This window comes from Kogia breviceps, chromosome 1 (genome assembly GCF_026419965.1).
Source record: "Kogia breviceps isolate mKogBre1 chromosome 1, mKogBre1 haplotype 1, whole genome shotgun sequence".
NCBI lineage: Eukaryota > Metazoa > Chordata > Mammalia > Artiodactyla > Physeteridae > Kogia > Kogia breviceps.
In genome coordinates, this window is record NC_081310.1 from 101,751,090 (window position 1) to 101,769,772 (window position 18,683).

Sequence of the window (18,683 nt, forward strand, 5' to 3'; positions counted from 1 at the left end):
CCTGGAGCAGCGGCCTTGCTTGTCTCTGACCAAAGTCAGGCTTGACAGCCAGTTGTGGAATCAAGGACACTGGTTGAGGATCCCTGATCTCAGCCAGGCCTCCTTGTTTCACAGTGAGAGACTTAGGTCCAGAGAGGCTAACTCGGCCAAGGTGACAGAGCTGGTTATCTGAGCAGGATCCAGCCTGGCACCCATGGTTCCTTCATCATAGGTCACTTCATGGCACTTCACCCTCTACCGTGACTCGAGCACCTTTCACGTCCTTGAAGGACAAGTGAACACCCTCTGCACCCGCTATTCCACTTTTGCTTCCTTCTAGAGCTCAGCTCATTGGTCAATCCTGACTAAAACCACCACCAGTCATCCTCACTACCTGCAGCGCTCAGAATTATGTTGTCCCTGGCAGGATTGTAACCACTGTCTCCAGAATTATTTCCTGGAGCTTAAAGGCTAAAAGGGACCAAAAAAAAAAAAAAAAAATCTCCATTTGTGCAAAAGGAAGGATAAAACGAAAGAGGCCACATCCTGATTTTGTTACAACAACAAAAAAGAAATTATTGTATGTTTGGGCCCATAATATAAGTATGCATCTAAAAAATATGCTATTTATGGAAATGTTTAAATTCAAACATTGGTTATTAGAATGTCTTTAATTAGCCTTAAAAGAGAAACAATAGCACCATATTGTAAAATGTTACCAGCTCTGCTTGTTAAGAATCCCATACAAATTTCACTGGCACAGGGAAAATGGTCAAATTACCTTAAAGCTGAAATAACTGCAAGACATTATTCACAGTTATTTCAATATCATCAATTCAGAATCTGATTCAAAGAAAGTTTAACCTAATATGCCTTTGTTGTAGAGATGGAGGATGGGAAAACTAAGATTTGGGAAGGAATTTAAGAGATTAAGCTACTTAAAATACTTTAGAACCATATATAACATCTATCTGAAAATACTCACTTATTCACTGAAACAGCCACATCACAGGATCTCTATGTGCAATAAATTTCAAATACTTTCTATTTTTCATGCATCTAGAATGATCATCTTCCAAGTTAGAGATTTTTTTTTTTACTTTTACCTATAACTGAATATAGTTAAGGTCCATTATAAAGAGGAAAAGTGCATATATACATTAGTCATATTCTAAAAAGGTAAAAATGTTAAACTATAAGTTGTAATACACAATTTAGAAACTGAAACAAAACCCCACAACTGCCATTACATGGTTCACAAACTTATTTCTTTTAGAATTGCTTGGGAATTATGAAAGAGAGATACCAAATGCATTAGCATTAGATTTAGAAGTCTCAGCAGTTAAACACAGTTCACTGTGTGAAGTTAGCAGCCCACCTGGTGGAAAATAGCAGGTGTTGTTAAATGGAAGCACATCATGCTAATTTCAGAAGTACCGATAGATAAATCCTGCAATCACGAAACTGTCAGTGAATCATACGTACATATGGGCTAAAAGATGAAACCAAAAGATCCCTATTTATTAAAGTAAAAGAAAAACTAATATGCTTCCAAAATACAATTATACTAGTCCCAAAATATTAGTGCTGATGATATGTGGGTTATTTAGAAAATTATTACTTCCACTGGGGCTTTTATCTCTTCTCAGCTTTGTTTCTTCAAAAAAAAAAAAAAAAAAAAACTTGCATTGTTTTCTAATTATAACTTAGAAAACACAAAAAAATGTTCAAACAAAACCAAAAATGAACCATTATTCATAACTCAAAATGACCCCTATACCCTCTCTGTACAGCCTTAAAAAATAGTCAGATCACTTAAATCCTTTCTGCAACTGAAAACATTCTAAGATGGTCTCAGGTTTCTACAAATGAAATAATTTCCCGTCTTGTAATTTAACCAACCGCTTTCCCCATCTCCTGTCATGTTCTTGTCCAACACTCCCTCCATTTGTCTGAGCAAGTCCTGCACTTTCCAGCTTCCTTACTTTTTCCCATGTTAGCTCTCCATATTCCCCTACCCTTTTGGAACTCGCCAGCCCAGAGAGTTCTCCCTCCTCTGCATTCAAAGCAGCACTGTCTTTTCTCTCTTCAGGCCTGCTGAACATGGCTGTCTTCACCCTGGAACTCCCTTCACTGCCATGCTGGGCTGGCGCCCAGATTCTGGGACTGGAGTCTTCCTCCTTCTTGGGTTTCCCTTGTTTTGGTGGAGCACATCCTCTGTGAAAGGGTATATGGGGAATCCGTTTGAGGACATTTCTCCACTGTCATTCTGAATGTCATTAGAACCCCCAATGTGACTCCTTTCCTTTTTCTTTCTTCATGTTTTTGGAATTTTTCTCTTTATCACTAGTTCTGAAATAGTATGATGATATATCTTATTGTGACTACAGTTTAACTAGGCTGGGGATAGTCCTTTAGTTTGAAGGTTATGTCCTTCCAGAGCTGGGAACTCTGCTTGGGTCTTCACTTGTTTTAAAAAAAAAGTTTCCCATGTCCTTGTTCTTTTTTAGATAGTACACCGCCAACATCCAGTTTAATTATTTAATTTTCTTACCTGTCTTCTATTGTTTTTATTTTTTTGTTCTGATTTACAACAGAGCTCTTGAGTATGATCTTCCAATTTTTTTTTATTCCTACAGTTACAATTTTAATAGCCAAAGGTCTTTCTTATTCTGTGAGGATTTAAAAAGAATAGATCTCTCTTTTTTTTTTTAAGACACAATGGCCTCTTATTTCTCTGAGGATACTGCTTTCCTTTAATACCCATCCCCCCAGCCCCCCACATTCCTTTTCTCAAAGTTCCTTTCCCTGTTTTGCTTTCTTTTATGAATGGGACTTTCCTCCAATGGCTGGTAGCCTGTGGATGCCGGTTCAAACCAGTAGTTCTCAAGAAAGAGGGGGAGATTTCTCCCCCCAGGGACATTTGGCAAGGACAGGAGACATTTTTGGTCACCCGTCACATTTTTGGGAGGGAGGGGTGGGAAAGGGATGGGTGCTACTGGCCTCTAGTGGTAGAGGCCAGGGATGCTGCTAAACATCCCACAGTGCTGAAGACAGCTTTCCAATGAGATTTATCTGGCCCCAAAAGTCAACAGTACCGAGTCTGAGAAACCCTGGTTCCTATTAAAGAATGAGGCACTAAAAGTAAGACAGAAGCTCTGTGTGCTGGGTAGAACTTGTCAAGTAAAGGATAAAAATAGTCAGGACTTGACCACTTCATTGGGGGGAGTCCTGAGTGTTGGAATCTACAGTTCTCTCCTCCCGAGCAAAGCATTTTCTTCAAAGCTAATCTTTCATCTCCTACCTGGGGGAAATACATGAACTGATTGGAAAGGAGACCTCAGTGGTGTGTGTTGAGGGGACAGGGGTAGTTATTTACATTCCTTAAACCCTGGGTTTTCAGAGCAATGTCTTATCCCATTCATAATTTGGCTTGTTGTTCCTAAAGCCAAAACCTCTTTATTTAACTTTACCAGTGGGTAAATCTTGGGTTTTCTGTCAGCGTAGGGCAGAGGGGCTGGGAACCTAACTGGTCTACAGACAGACTTCAACCAAAAGGCTTCTTTTCAGCGCCACCGTGCACTCCAGGCTCTAAAGGTACCTGGTGCCTTTATTATTTTCTAGTCACTAGCACTGCCCAGTAACACTTTTATTAATTAATTCCTAAGGTTTCCAGTATTCATGCTTTTGCCTCTCCAATTGCAACAAAACACTTCAGACAAAGGGCACTTCCTTTCCTTACTTCTTCATAAAACACAGTCCAAATTCTGCATACAGAAACTACTCAATCAACATCCACTTTTGATTTTCAAGAAGGATTTTACTTTTGCAAAGGCTTCTAGGGAGCTGTTCTACCTGTCTCGAACAAAGAAGAGCATATAAAACAAATACACCAGTACTACAACCTCAGCAAAGTGTTTGATGAATAAAGTCTTTAAATAAAAGCACTCTCTACGTGGAAAGACTGCTAGAAAGCCATATAGAGCCTTTTCAAACTCAAGAAAGGAAAATCATCCCCAGCAAGGATATAAGATGTTTCTAAAAAAAGAAGTGGAGACAATCTCTCCTCATCTTCCCCCAAGCCAGATTAGTCTGTGATATATCAGCCCATTCTAAAGTTCAGCCCTCCCCCCTCTCTACTGAGAAGTAATGCAGGTCCCAACAGTGCGATGTTTAGCAGTGCACTGCCACCTGGTGGCAGCACGAGGGAATGACAGCGACATGGGCTGAGGAAGCAGCAGAGTCCAATAACAGAAGTACTTCAACACCTGGAAGGATTTTCTAGGATGTTTCCGGAGCTTGAAGGACCTTTTGGGGTTGGAAGACGGGAAGAGAGGGAGAGCAAGGGAGGGGAGAGAAAAAAGGGAGACAGAGTACAAGTACACAGGACTTAGGAAATGGTTTTAAACTAGCAAAGGGAGGGCCTGGGCAGACCCTTTTAATCCCAGGTTGCACCCAGGCTCCTCCAGCCAATGCAGAGGCTGTTGATTCACTTGGATGGTATGAAATATTATTTATAAAGACACTTAGAGACTAGGATGCTCCACTGACAGATTTCCCAGGGTCAGTGATGGCAACTCCAGAGTTCTGCTTGATTTCTGTCTTTTCTTCGCATCTCATATCCAATCTGTCAGGAAATTCTGTTAATTCTACTTTCAAAAAAATCCAGAATCCAACCATTTCCCCCTATTCCTTATCCCTAGTGGTGTAAGCTACACTACCTCTTGCTTGGATTGCTTCAACCAGCTCCAAACTGGTCTCCTTGGTTTCACCCTCGAACCCTACAGTCTATTTGCAACACAACAACCAGTGATCCGTTTAAAACAGCAGTCAGGCCACTCCTCTGAGCAAAACCTTCCTACAGCTCCGTTTTCCTCATTTTTTTTTTTCTTATTAGTCACCCATTTTATACACATCGGTGTATATATGTCAATCCCAATCTCCCAATTCATCACACCCCCGCCCCACTCCCCCCACCTCTTTCCCCCTTGGTGTCCATACGTTTGTTCTCCGCATCTGTGTCTCAATTTCTGCCCTGCAAACCAGTTCATCTGTACCATTTTTCTAGGTTCCATATACATGCGTTAATATACGATATTTGTTTTTCTCTTTCTGACTTACTTCACTCTGTATGACAGTCTCTAGGTGCATCCACGTCTCTACAAATGACCCAATTTCATTCCTTTCTATGGCTAATATTCCATTGCATATATGTACCACATCTTTATCCATTCGTCTGTCGATGGGCATTTAGGTTGCTTCAATAACCTGGCTATTGTAAATAGTGCTGCAATGAACATTGGGGTGCATGTGTCTTTTTGAATTACGGTTTTCTCTGGGTATATGCCCAGTACTGGGATTGCTGGATCATACGGTAATTCTATTTTTAGTTTTTTAAGGAACCTCCATACTGTTCTCCATAGTGGCTGTATCAATTTACATTCCCACCAACAGTGCAAAACGGTTCCCTTTTCTCCATACTCTCTCCAGCATTTATTGTTTATAGATTTTCTGATGATGCCCATTCTAACTGGTGTGAGGTGAACCTCACTGTAGTTTTGATTTGCATTTCTCTAATAATTACTGATGTTTAGCAGCTTTTCATGTGCTTCTTGGCCATCTGTATGTCTTCTTTGGAGAAATATCTATTTAGGTCTTCTGCCCATTTTTGGATTGGGTTGTTTGTTTTTTTGATGTTGAGCTGCATGAGCTGCTTGTAAATTTCGGAGATTAATCCTTTGTCAGTTGCTTCATTTGCAAATATTTTCTCCCATTCTGAGGTTGTCTTTTCATCTTGTTTATGGTTTCCTTTGCTGTGCAAAAGCTTTGAAGTTTCATTAGGTCCCATTTGTTTATTTTTATTTCCATTACTCTAGGAGGTGGATCAAAAAAGATCTTGGTGTGATTTATGTCAAAGAGTGTTCTTCCTATGTTTTCCCCTAAGAGCTTTATAGTGCCCGGTCTTACATTTAGGTCTCGAATCCATTTTGAGTTTATTTTTGTGTATGGTGTTATGGAGTGTTCTAATTTCATTCTTTTATATGTAGTTGTCCATTTTTCCCAGCACCGCTTATTGAAGAGACTGTCTTTTCTCCACTGTATATCTTTGCCTCCTTTGTCACAGATTAGTTGATCATACATGCTTGGGTTTATCTCTGGGCTTTCTATCCTGTTCCATTGATGTATATTTCTGTTTTTGTGCCAGTACCATATTGTCTTGATTACTGTTGCTTTGTAGTATAGTATGAAGTCAGGGAGCCTGATTCCTCCAGCTCCATTTTTTTCCCACAAGACTGCTTTGGCTATTCAGGGTCTTTTGTGTCTCCATACAAATTTTAAGATTTTTTGCTCTAGTCCTGTAAAAAATGCCATTGGTAATTTGATAGGGATTGCATTGAATCTGTAGATTGCTTTAGGTAGTATAGTCATTTTCACAATATTGATTCTTCCAATCCAAGAACATGGTATATGTCTCTACCTGTTAGTATCATCTTTAATTTCTTTCAGCAGTGTCTTAGTTTTCTGCATAGAGGTCTTTTGTCTCCCTAGGTAGGTTTATTCCTAGGTAGTTTATTCTTTTAGTTGCGATGGTAAATGGGAATGTTTCCTTAATTTCTCTTTCAGATTTTTCATCATTAGTGTATAGGAATGCAAGAGATTTCTGTGCATTAATTTTGTATCCTGCAACTTTACCAAATTCATTGATTAGCTCTAGTAGTTTTCTGGTGGCATCTTCAGGATTCTCTATGTATAGTATCATGTCATCTGCAAACAGTGACAGTTTTCCTTCTTCTTTTCCAATTTGGATTCCTTTTATTTCTTTTTCTTCTCTTATTGCCATGGCTAGGACTTCCAAAACCATGTTGAATAATAGTGGTGAGAGTGGACATCCTTGTCTTGTTCCTGACCTTAGAGGAAATGCTTTCAGTTTTTCACCATTGAGAATGATGTTTGCTGTGGGTTTGTCGTACATGGCCTTTGTTATGTTGAGGTAGGTTCCCTCTATGCCCACTTTCTGGAGTTTTTATCATAAATGGGTGTTGAATTTTGGCAAAACTTCTTCTGCATCTATTGAGATGACCATATGGTTTTTATTTTTCAATTTGTTAATATGGTGTATCACATTGATTGATTTGTATATACTGAAGAATTCTTGCATCTCTGGCATACATCCCACTTGATCATGGTGTGTGATCCTTTTAATGTGTTGTTAGATTCAGTTTGTTAGTATTTTGTTGATGATTTTTGCATCTATATTCATCAGTGATTTTGGTCTATAATTTTCTTTTTTCATAGTATCTTTGTCTGGTTTTTGGTATCAGGGTGATGGTGGCCTCATAGAATGAGTTTGGGAGTGTTCCTTCCTCTGAAATTTTTAGGAAGAGTTTGAGAAGGATGGGTGTTAGCTCTTCTCTAAATGTTTGATAGAATTCACCTGTGAAGCCATCTGGTCCTGGACTTTTGTTTGCTGGAAGATTTTTAATCACAGGTTTCAATTTCATTACTTGTAATTGGTCTGTTCATATTTTCTATTTCTTCCTGGTTCAGTCTTGGAAGGTTATACCTTTCTAAGAACTTGTCCATTTCTTCCAGGTTGTCCATTTTATTGGCATAGAGTTGCTTGTAGTAGTCTCTTAGGATGCTTTGTATTTCTGCGGTGTCTGTTGTAACTTCTCCGTTTTCATTTCTAATTTTATTGATTTGAGTCCTCTCCCGCTTTTTCTTGATGAGCCTAGCTAATGGTTTATCAAATTTGTTTATCTTCTCAAAAAACCAGATTTTAGTGTTATTATCTTGTTATTGTTTTCTATTTCATTTATTTCTGCTCTGATCTTTATGATTTATTTCCTTCTGCTAACTTTGGGTTTTGTTTGTTCTTCTTTCTCTAGTTCCTTTAGGTGTAACGTTAGATTGTTTGAGATTTTTTCTTGTTTCTTGAGGTAGGCTTGTATAGCTATAAACTTCCCTTTTAGAACTGCTTTTGCTGCATCCCATAGGTCTTGGATCATCATTTTTTCATTGTTATTTGTCTCTAGGTATTTTTAAATTTCCTCATTGATTTCTTCAGTGATCTCTTGATTATTTAGTAACATATTGTTTAGCCTCCATGTGTTTCTGTTTTTTACGATTTGTTCCCTGTAATTCATTTCTCATCTCACAGCCTTGTGGTCAGAAAAGATGCTTGATATGATTTCAATTTTCTTAAATTTACTGAGGCTTGATTTGTGACCCCAAATGTGATCTATCCTGGAGAATGTTCCATGCACACTTGAGAAGAAAGTGTAATCTGCTGATTTTGGATGGAATGTCCTATAAATATCAATTAAATCTATCTGGTCTGTTGTGTCATTTAAAGCTTCTGTTTCCTTATTAATTTTCTGTTTGTATGATCTGTCCATTGCTGTAAGTGAGGTGTTAAAGTCCCCCACTATTATTGTGTTACTGTCGATTTCCTCTTTTAGAGCTGTTAGCAGTTGCCTTTTGTATTGAGGTTCTCCTATGTTGGGTACATATATATTTATAATAGTTATAGCTTCTTGGATTGATCTCTTGATCATTACATAGTATCCTTCCTTGTCTCTTGTAACATTCTTTATTTTAAAGTCTATTTTATGAGATATGAGTATTGCTACTCTAGCTTTCTTTTGATTTCCATTTGCATGGAATATCTTTTTCCATCCCCTCACTTTCAGCCTGTTGTGTCCTTCGGTCTGGAGTGGGTCTCTTGTAGACAGCATATATATGGGTCTTGTTTTCATATTCATTCAGTGAGCCTGTGTCTTTTGGTTGGAGCATTTAATCCATTCACATTTAAGGTAATTATCCATATGTATGTTCCTATTATCATTTCCTTAATTGTTTTGGGTTTGTTTTTGTAGGTCCTTTTCTTCTCTTGTGTTTCCCAATTAGAGAAGTTCCTACAGCCTTTGTTGTACAGCTGGTTTGATGGTGCTGAAATTTCTTAGCTTTTGCTTGTCTGTAAAGCTTTTGAATTCTCCATCAAATCTGAATGAGATCCTTGCTGGGTAGAGTAATCTTGGTTGTAAGTTCTTCCCTTTCATCACTTTAAGTATATCATGTCACTCCCTTCTGGCTTGTAGAGTTTCTGCTGAGAAATCAGCTGTTAACCTTATGGGAGTTCCCTTGTATGTTATTTGTCATTTTTCCCTTACTGCTTTCAATAATTTTTCTTTGTCTTTACTTTTTGCCAATTTGATTACTATGTGTCTTGGGGTGTTTCTCCTTGGGTTTATCCTGTATGTGACTCTCTGCATTTCCTGGACCTGGGTGGCTATTTGCTTTCCCATGTTAGGGAAGTTTTTGACCATAATCTCTTCAAATATTTTCTCAGGTCCTTTCTCTCTTTCTTCTCCTTCTGGAACCCATATAATGTGAATGTTGTTGCGTTTAATGTTGTCCCAGAGGTCTCTTAGGCTGTCTTCAATTTTTTTTCATTCTTTTTTCTTTATTCTGTTACTCAGCAGTGAATTCCACCATTCTTTCTTCCAGGTCACTTATCCGTTCTTCTGCCTCAGTTATTCTCCTATTGATTCCTTCTAGTGTAGTTTTCATTTCAGTTATTGTATTGTTCATCCCTGTTTGTTTGTTCTTTAATTCTTATAGATCTTTCTTAAATATTTCTTGCATCTGCTCGATCTTTGCCTCCATTCTTTTTCTGAGTTCCTGGATCAACTTCTTTATCATTATTCTGAATTCTTTTTCTGGAATGTTGCCTATCTCCATTTCATTTAGTTGTTTTTCTGGGGTTTTATCTTGTTCCTTCATCTGGTACATAGCCCTCTGCCTTTCCATCTTGTCTATTTTTCTTTGAATGTGGTTTTTGTTCCACAGGCTGCAGGATTGTAGTTCTTCTTGCGTCTGCTGTCTGCCCTCTCTCCCAGTGTTTAATATTTAAGGGATCTTTTCTCATGATATTTTCTTATAGTTACTGGCATATAAGAACATTACTAATCTTTGCATATTCCATTCACACGACACCTTCCTGAACTTGTCTCATTTGGTAGTCTTTAAGTTGAATTTTTTGTTTCGAGATATACTTTATAGAATATGTGACTTTATTTCTTCTTTTTCAACATTTTTCAATATTTCATCTTAGGTAGAGGATCGAATCAAAAAAATCAATGACTAATGCCAGGTATTCTTGTTTTTGGTTCTGATTCTAGGGAGAAAGAATGCCTCAAATGGAGATTGGCTTTTGGCTCCAAACACACTTTTTCATATTAAGGAAATCATTTAAAATGTTAGAATAACAGGTTATTTGCACAATGCAATGTTTTAGAATGATAAATGTGGGCAGTCATGAATATGAATGTGATGCCGACAAGAAGACTAGAGACCAAAGCAACTGCAGCACATGTAGGGTTTGCATATAATATGCATTCAGTATTGCTGGCCTGAGCAAATTACTGAAAAATATGAATAGAGCACATGGAAAGTTTTATTTAGCGACCATAACAACAAGAGTTTGGGATATCTATTACACTAGGCTCTACTCCACGTGATACTTTTTCATGTTTATTGCATTTACCTCAAAACAGGAATTCAATCAACATACTACCGGAATGCTATAGTGCCAATGGAGTGACATGCCCTTTCAGCTCAGCAAGGTACTTAATTTAGGCTTTTTGTTTTTAATTTTTCTTCTAATCAACATCACACCCACATTTGTAGAAAATTTGGAAAGTTATAAGAATACTTGCAGACTGTATATAACATAAGTACAAAAATGTTTATTGCATATTCAGTGAAAAAGTGAAAACAGCAATAGGGAAAAGGTATATCAACACTACAGTCTATTATCTAATCATTAGAAAGTACAAGGTAGGGCTTCCTTGGTGGTGCAGTGGTTGAGAGTCCACCTGCCGATGCAGGGAACACGGGTTCATGCCCCAGTCTGGGAAGATCCCACATGCCGCGGAGCAGCTAGGCCCGTGAGCCATGGCCGCTGAGCCTGCACATCCAGAGCCTGTTCTCCACAACAGTGAGAGGCCCACGTACCGCAAAAAAAAAAAAAAAAAAAAGTACAAGGTAGACCTACAAGTACCAACATGGAAAACTATGAAGGTATAAAGTTAAATGCAAAAAAGCTGAAAGCAATATATAGGGTGTGATTTATAAATTAGCCATGCTCTGCTCCCTCAACGCTGTTTATTTAGTTATGTGTATATATATACATGTAATGTCATAATATTTTGTTATAATTATATGTATATACAGCAGGAGAAAAAAAGTGATACCAGCAGGGTATGACTCAAGCTGGTACAGTGTTTCCCTCCACAGAGTGGGTTGGAGTGGTTATAGGAAACTCCCATTTTTTACTTTATATGCTTCTTTGCTGTATACAGTTTTTCAATTAAGAAACAAATAAATTTTGGAAAGAAAAGCATAATGAAACAAAAATAACCACTTACAGTCTTGAGGCAGATATTCTTGGGCATATTCAATAAAGATTTGCTGAAATATCCACATAAATGTAGTGTCCATACACAACTGTGTACATTTAATATTTTTTGACTAAACAAACAAATAAATAATCTTTCTTGGCAAAACATTATAAGCTTAATTATAGAGGGGTGAGAACTCTAGTTAAGTGACCCAAAAGTAAAGAATGTTGGCTCTAATTTTTAACCCTTCAATTCAGTTTTCATAACTTCTATTGTTTATATATGAAAAAAGCCCACTCTGATTTTTATGTGCATTTTTTAAATGTTTTATTCTAATGTCACTGAACTCTTTTCTTTAGTGATATGATCTGAAGGTGCCAACTCATGCTCTAACAGAAGTCACCAGGAGTACGGGTTGTCAAGCGAGGTGGTTAACAAATGAGGTGCAGACAGAGAAGCAAATAAAGGATGAACCAGAATCTACAGTGCAATGCCCTGAGCCTCATTTCCCCCTGTGTGTCGAAGGGGTGGACGTCCCTGCTGAAACACAGGCCAACAAGCGGACTACTGCTTTCCAGGAAGAAAGCTCTGGTGAGATTTTTCACTTACTGTCATTTAATATAGCTCTGGTAATTGGTTCTATTTGAAAAGGTTACTATCCAATTTTTCTGGAAGATATTACTTTAGCTACTCTTTACTTTAGAGCTAATCCCAGGGGAAATTACATTTTCTTTAGTTGGCATTTCAAGATATTTTTTTCATATAGGTAATTTCACAGCTAAACATTCACTTGTTTTTTGTTTCGCTTAGCTTTCTGCCCCTCACCTTTCTATTCTCACTTGCTTTATTTGAGTGGAATCGAGATGTTTCTCCCCAGAGATGTCTGTTTTTCTAAAAAAGCTAGTTAAACTACTTAAAGATACATAGACTATAGAGGAGTTAGAAAGTACACCAAGAATAACTACTTCTCTTCACTCTTGTGTAACTACAAATAAGATGAATTATGTACCTAAAGGTTTTAAATATAATTAAAAGAATACACCGAATCAAAGGAATTAGGAGGAATGTGAATGAAGTTTCTGCTACAAAAGTAGGTCATCTCTACCATTCAATTAATAAGAGTACATTAATTTAATATTTAGCTTTAAAATCTGCTGTATATTTATATCTAGCACAAATAGACAAATACGAACATTTAAATATTTTTCTACAAACTAGCAAAAACATTTAGAAATTAACTAATTCCATATCAGAATAAGTTATTAACCAAAGAATAGAAAATTCCTATGCTACTTGGGCAACTCCAAGTGATTAACAATGGGTCATTTGTATCTTCTGACTTCTGGGAAAGTCTTCTTTATGTTTTTGGAAGAGCAGGCTTGTGCTGAAAATGTGGGTTTTGGCCTTCTAACAGAACCAAGTGGGAACTGATGTACGTTTATTCCTAAAGTGCTCTGAGAGATATGGATGAGACACCTTGCCCAGGCACAGAGTACAATTACTGATAATGCTTTAAAGTGGTACAGAGTATCTGGATTTACTTAAGAGGTCTGAAAAAATCTAACTATAAAGAGATGGTCAAGGCCTTTAACCACAGGAGTATTATCTACAGCTAGGAAACTGCAGTTGGTACAGTTACACCAGATTTTAAAAAGTGAGGTGGGACTGCCCTGGTGGTGCAGTGGTTAAGAATCTGCCTGCTAATACAGGGGACACGGGTTCAATCCCTGGTCCAGGAAGATCCCACATGCCACGGAGCAACTAAGCCCGTGCGCCACAACTACTGAGCCTTCGCTCTAGAGCCTGACAGCCACAATTACTGAGCTCACGTGCTGCAACTACTGAAGCCCACGCACTCTAGGGCCCATGCTCTGCAACAAGAGAAGCCACTGCAATGAGAAGCCCGCACACTGCAACGAAGAGTAGTGCCCGCTCACCACAACTAGAGAAAGTTCGCATGCAGCAACGAAGACCCAACACAGCCAAAAATGAATTTTAGAAAAATTTTAATTAAAAAATAAATTAAAAAGTGAGGAAAATTGGGTGGGTAAGGGGTGCTATTTACACAAATAGTGCAGAATAGGCATCTAAACAGAGGATATGATAAAACTCTGACTTAAACCAACACCCAAACGCTCCTTCTATAAATGGATTAAAATTCTGTAAGATATATATTGAAATACTATTTTACTGAACTGGAAAGAAGGGAAATTGCTACTTGCCAGAAACAAGAGGAAAATGAAACGGCAGCAGACAGCCTGTAACACTGAGGTTTGGGAGGAAGACAATGATGCCAGAAACCTAGAGCTGGAGTTTGAGTGCTCCCCCACCACCCCCCGTTGTGGAGGAGAGGCATACAGAGCAACAATAAATTGGCAGTCGATATTTCCATGACAGTAACAGCTCCCCTATACCTAAAAGCTAGAGTGCTTTGGGCTCAGTTCTCAGTCATCTTCTATTTCCTAACTACATTCAATTCCTGGGTGATCTCACAGTTTCCTCTTTTAAGTACTACCATTTAAACACCGGTGACTCCAAAATTCATATTCCAGATGAGCCTCCCTCCTCAACTTCAGACTCATATATCCAACTGCACAGTCAACATCCTTGTTTATATGGTTACAGACATCCCACATTAGCCCTCCTGCTCCCTCATATAATCTTCCTCATGTAAATGAATGGCAACTCCGTTTTCCTGGTAGCTTAGGCCAAAAATCTGGATGTCATTCTTCACTCCTCATTTTTCCCCCCACACCTCACACCTTATCTGCCAGGAAATCCTATTAGCTCTTCCTTCAAAATATGTCCAGAATCTCACTACTTCCCAACACATCCACTGTTGCCATCCTGGTCCAAGCCATGTTGGTCTCTCACCTGAATTACTGCAATAGCTCCCAAACTCCTTTCCTTGCTCTGCCCTTCTCCTTTTGAGTTTATTCAGCAGCCAAAATGATCCTATTAAAATATAAGTCAGATCATTATCACTCCCCTACCTAAACCCTCCCAATGGTTCCCCACATCACTCATGGGGAAAAAATCTAAGACTAAAAATGGACCAAAAGTTCTTAAAAAATCTGACCCCATTATCCTCACTTTGACCTCCATGGCCTCATAACCTACTCAGCTTTCTCTCGCTTACTTTGCTTTGGCCACACTGATCTCCTTGCTATTCTATAAACATGCCAGGCACAGCCCCACCTCAGTGCCCTTCGTTGCAGTTATTGCTTCCTCTTCAAGAATTCTCTTCCCTCAGTTTGCTTTACAACTCACCTTCTTCAAGTCTTTGTTCATATGTCACCTTTCCCAGCCACTCTACCCAAAACTGCAACCTCCCTTCAACTCCCCAATACTCTCCATTCCCTTTCCCTACTCTATTCCTCTCCTCAACATTTATCATTAACATATTATACATTTTACTTAATTATCTTGCTTATTATCCCCCCATTGGAATATAGTCACCACAAGGGCAGAGATATTTGTATTCTATTCACTACTGTTATCACTAGCACCAGTGGGAATTCAATAAATACTTGATTAAAAAATATGAATAAATGTTAAATTCACAATTACGAAGGAAAAAATTCAAACTAGAATTCTAAATGCAGAATGCAGTCAAAGGAGGGCTAAACAAAAACATATTTTCAGGCAAACAAAAAACATGGAAAGAATAAATCACTTACAGACCTTCCATGAAAGAACTAGTAAAATATATATTTCTGGAAAAAAGACATTGGATCCAAAAGAAAGAAGTAGTAAGGGTAAGGAACGAAAATACTACATAAATCTAAATAATTACTAGCTGCAAAAAACAATAATAGTAATAAGTAATTTAAGTGGAATAAAAACAAGGTAGAACCAAAACACTAAACAATAAAATAATATGATGGGAGGAGGTCCTCACAGTTAAAACATTCTAAAAGCTTTTTTTTTCAGAAGGAGGCTGGAGATATTAAGTTTTTGACTTTAAGGTGGATATCCATGTTAACAGTTTAAGGAAAATGGCTAAGATAAGAGAATAATTTCCATTCTAGGAGAAGGGGGAAAGGGAGGACAATGAAAGCTCAATTAATCCAAAAAGAAGACAGAAAAGGAAAAAAAAATTTGAAAAAAAGTATGGTAAGTAGAAAGAATCAAATAAAATAGTAGAAATACATCTAATATATTAGTAATCAAAATAAATGTACAGATACCAAACATGCTTGTTAAAAGACAATGATTCTCAGTTTTGAATTTTAAAATTGTGCTTTATGTCATTTATAAAAGACATAGTTAAAACATAATGACAAACAAAAGTCAAAAGAGATGAAAAAGACATACCGCACAAAGACTACAGCACAGATTACAAAAAATAGCAAGAGAATATTATGAAAATATTAATGCTGATACGTTTGCAAGGTTACCAAAATCAAATATGTTCCTAGAAAAATATATTAAGTTATACTGATTTAAAAAGAAACAGAAATCCTGCAAAGTCCTATAACCATAACAAAAAGAACACATCAGGGTCAGGTGGTGTTATAGACAAGTTATACAAAACTTAATATTGTAAAGGAAGAAGTAAATTGTCACTATTTGTAAATGACATGATATTATACATAGAAAACCCTAAACACTACACCAAAAAACCTGTTAGAACTAACAGACACATTCAGTAAAGTTGGAGGATACAAAATCAACAGGCAAACACCTGTTATATTCAACAGGCAAAACCTGTTGCATTTCTACACAATTTTAACAAATTATCAGAAAGAGAAATTAAGAAAACAATACCATTTACAACTGTATCAAAAAGAATAAAATACCTAGGAATAAATTTAGCCAAGGAGGTGAAAGACTTGCACACTGAAAACTATATGACACTGGTGAAAGAAATTATAGAAGACACTAATAAATGGAAAGATATTCTGTGCTCATGGATTAGAAAAATTAATATTGTTAAAATGCACCACCAAACTAGCTATACAAGAAATGTTAAAGGAACGTCTCTAGGCAAAAAAGAAAAGGTCACAACTAGAAACATGAAAATATGAATGGAAAAAGCTCATCAGTAAAAGCAAACATACAGTAAAGGTAAGAAATTATCTATGCACAAAGCTAGCAGGAAGGTTAAAAGACAAAAGTAGTAAAACCATCTATATCCACAATAAGCAGTTAAGGGATACACAAAACAGTTATTTGTAAAATATGATATCAAAAACAGTAATCATGAGGGGAGGAGAGTACAAATGCAGAGTTGTTAAAATGCATTTGAAATTAAGAGATCAGCAACTTAAAACAATCGTATCACAATCATAATCATATATATCACATACAAAAGAAAAAAGAATCCAAAACTAATACTAAAGATAATCATCAAATCACAAGAGAACAAAAGAAGAAGAAAGGAACAAGAAAGACCTACAAAAAGAACCCCAAAACAATGAACAAAATGGCAACAAGAACATACATATCAATAGTTACTTAAAATGTAAATGGACTAAGTGCACCAATCAAAGACACAGAATGGCTAAATGAATACAAAAACAAGACCCATACAAGAGACTCACTTAAGATCTAAAGACACACACAGACTGAAACTGAGGAGATGGAAAAAGGTATTCCATGCAAATGGAAATCAAAAGAAAGCTGGGGTAGCAATATTTATAGCAGACAAAATAGATTTTAAAATAAAGACTGTTACAAGAGACAAAGAAGGGCATGACATAATGATCAAGGGAGCGACCCAAGAAGAAGATATAATAATTGTAAGTACATATGCACCCAACATAGGCACACTTAAATACATAAAGCAAATATTAACAGGCACAAAGGGAGAAATCAACAGTAACAATAACAGTAAGGGACTTTAACCCCTCACTCACATCAATGAACAGATCATCCAGACAAGATCAATAAGGAAACACTAGCCTTAAATGACACAACAGACCTAATGGACTTCATAGTTATATATAGAACATTCCATCCAAGAGCAGCAGAATACACATTCTTTTCAAGTGTACATGAAACATTTTCCAGGATGTATTACATGGTTTGCTACAAAACAAGCCTTGGTAAATTTAAGAAAACTGGAACCATATCAAGCATGTTTTCTGACCACAATGCTATGAGACTAAAAATCAACTACAAGAAAAAAACTGCAAAACACACAGACACATGGAGGCTAAACATTATGCTATGAAACAACCAATGGATCACTGAAGAAATCAAAGAGGAAATTTAAAAATACCTGGAGACAAATGAAAACACAATGATCCAAAATCTATGGGATGCAACGAAAACAGTTCTAAGAGGGACATTTACAGCAATACAAGCTTACCTCAGCAAATAAGAAAAATCTCAAATAAAAAATCTAACCTTATACCTAAGGGAGCTAGAAAAAGAAAAATAAAACCCAAAGCTAGTAGAAAAAGGAAATCATAAAGATCAGAGCAGAAGTAAATGAAATAGAGACTAAAAGACAATAGAAAAGATCAATGAAACTAAGAGGGGGTTCTTTGAAAAGATAAACAAAATTGACAAACCTTTAGCCAGACTCATTAAGAAAAAAAGAAAGTGGGCCCAAATCAATAAAATCAGAAATAAAAACGAAGTTACAGCTGACTCCACAGAAATACAAAGGATCATAAGAGACTACTATGAACAACTATATACCAGTAAAATGGACAACCTAGAAGAAATGGACAAATTCCTAAAAATACATAATCTTTCAAGACTGAATCAGGAAGAAATACAAATATGAACAGACCAATTACCAGTAATGAAATTGAATCAAGAATAAAAATACCTCCCAACAAACAAAAGTCCAGGACCAGAAGGCTTCACAGGTGAATTCCCCTGAACATTTAGAGAAGAGTCAACACCTATCCTTCTCAAACTATTCCAAAAAACTGCAGAGAAAGGAACACATCCAAACTCATTCTATGAAGTCAGCATCATCCTGACACCAAAACCAGACAGAGATATTACAAAAAAGAAAATTACAGGTCAATATCACTGATGAACATAGATGTAAAAATCCTCAACAAAATACTAGCAAACCGACTTCAATAGTACATTAAAAGGATCATACCCCACAATCAAGGGGTATTTATCCCAGAGATGAAAGGATTTTTCAATATCCACAAATAAATAAATGTGATACACCACATTAACAAACTGAAGCATAAAAACCATAAATCATCTCAACAGATGCAGAAAAAACCTTTTCATAAACTTCAATATCCATTTACAATAAAAACTCTCCAGAAAGTGGGCACAGAGAGAACATACTTCAACATAATAAAGGCCATATATATGACA

General features: G+C 36.9%; 1 protein-coding gene across 3 annotated transcripts in view; it reads right to left on the reverse strand.

Annotated features, from left to right (window-relative positions):
• ALG14 (ALG14 UDP-N-acetylglucosaminyltransferase subunit) overlaps window positions 1–18,683 on the reverse strand; it is a 104,715-nt gene that overhangs the window by 75,210 nt on the left and 10,822 nt on the right. Inside the window, exon 3 of one of the 3 annotated variants that reach the window (XM_067040218.1) lies at window positions 1,417–1,429. The exons of the other annotated variants lie outside the window; for them this stretch is intronic. Within the exon in view, the coding sequence (XP_066896319.1) occupies window positions 1,417–1,429 (13 nt within the window). The remainder of the gene's footprint in view (window positions 1–1,416; window positions 1,430–18,683) is intronic. 3 annotated transcript variants of the gene reach the window in all.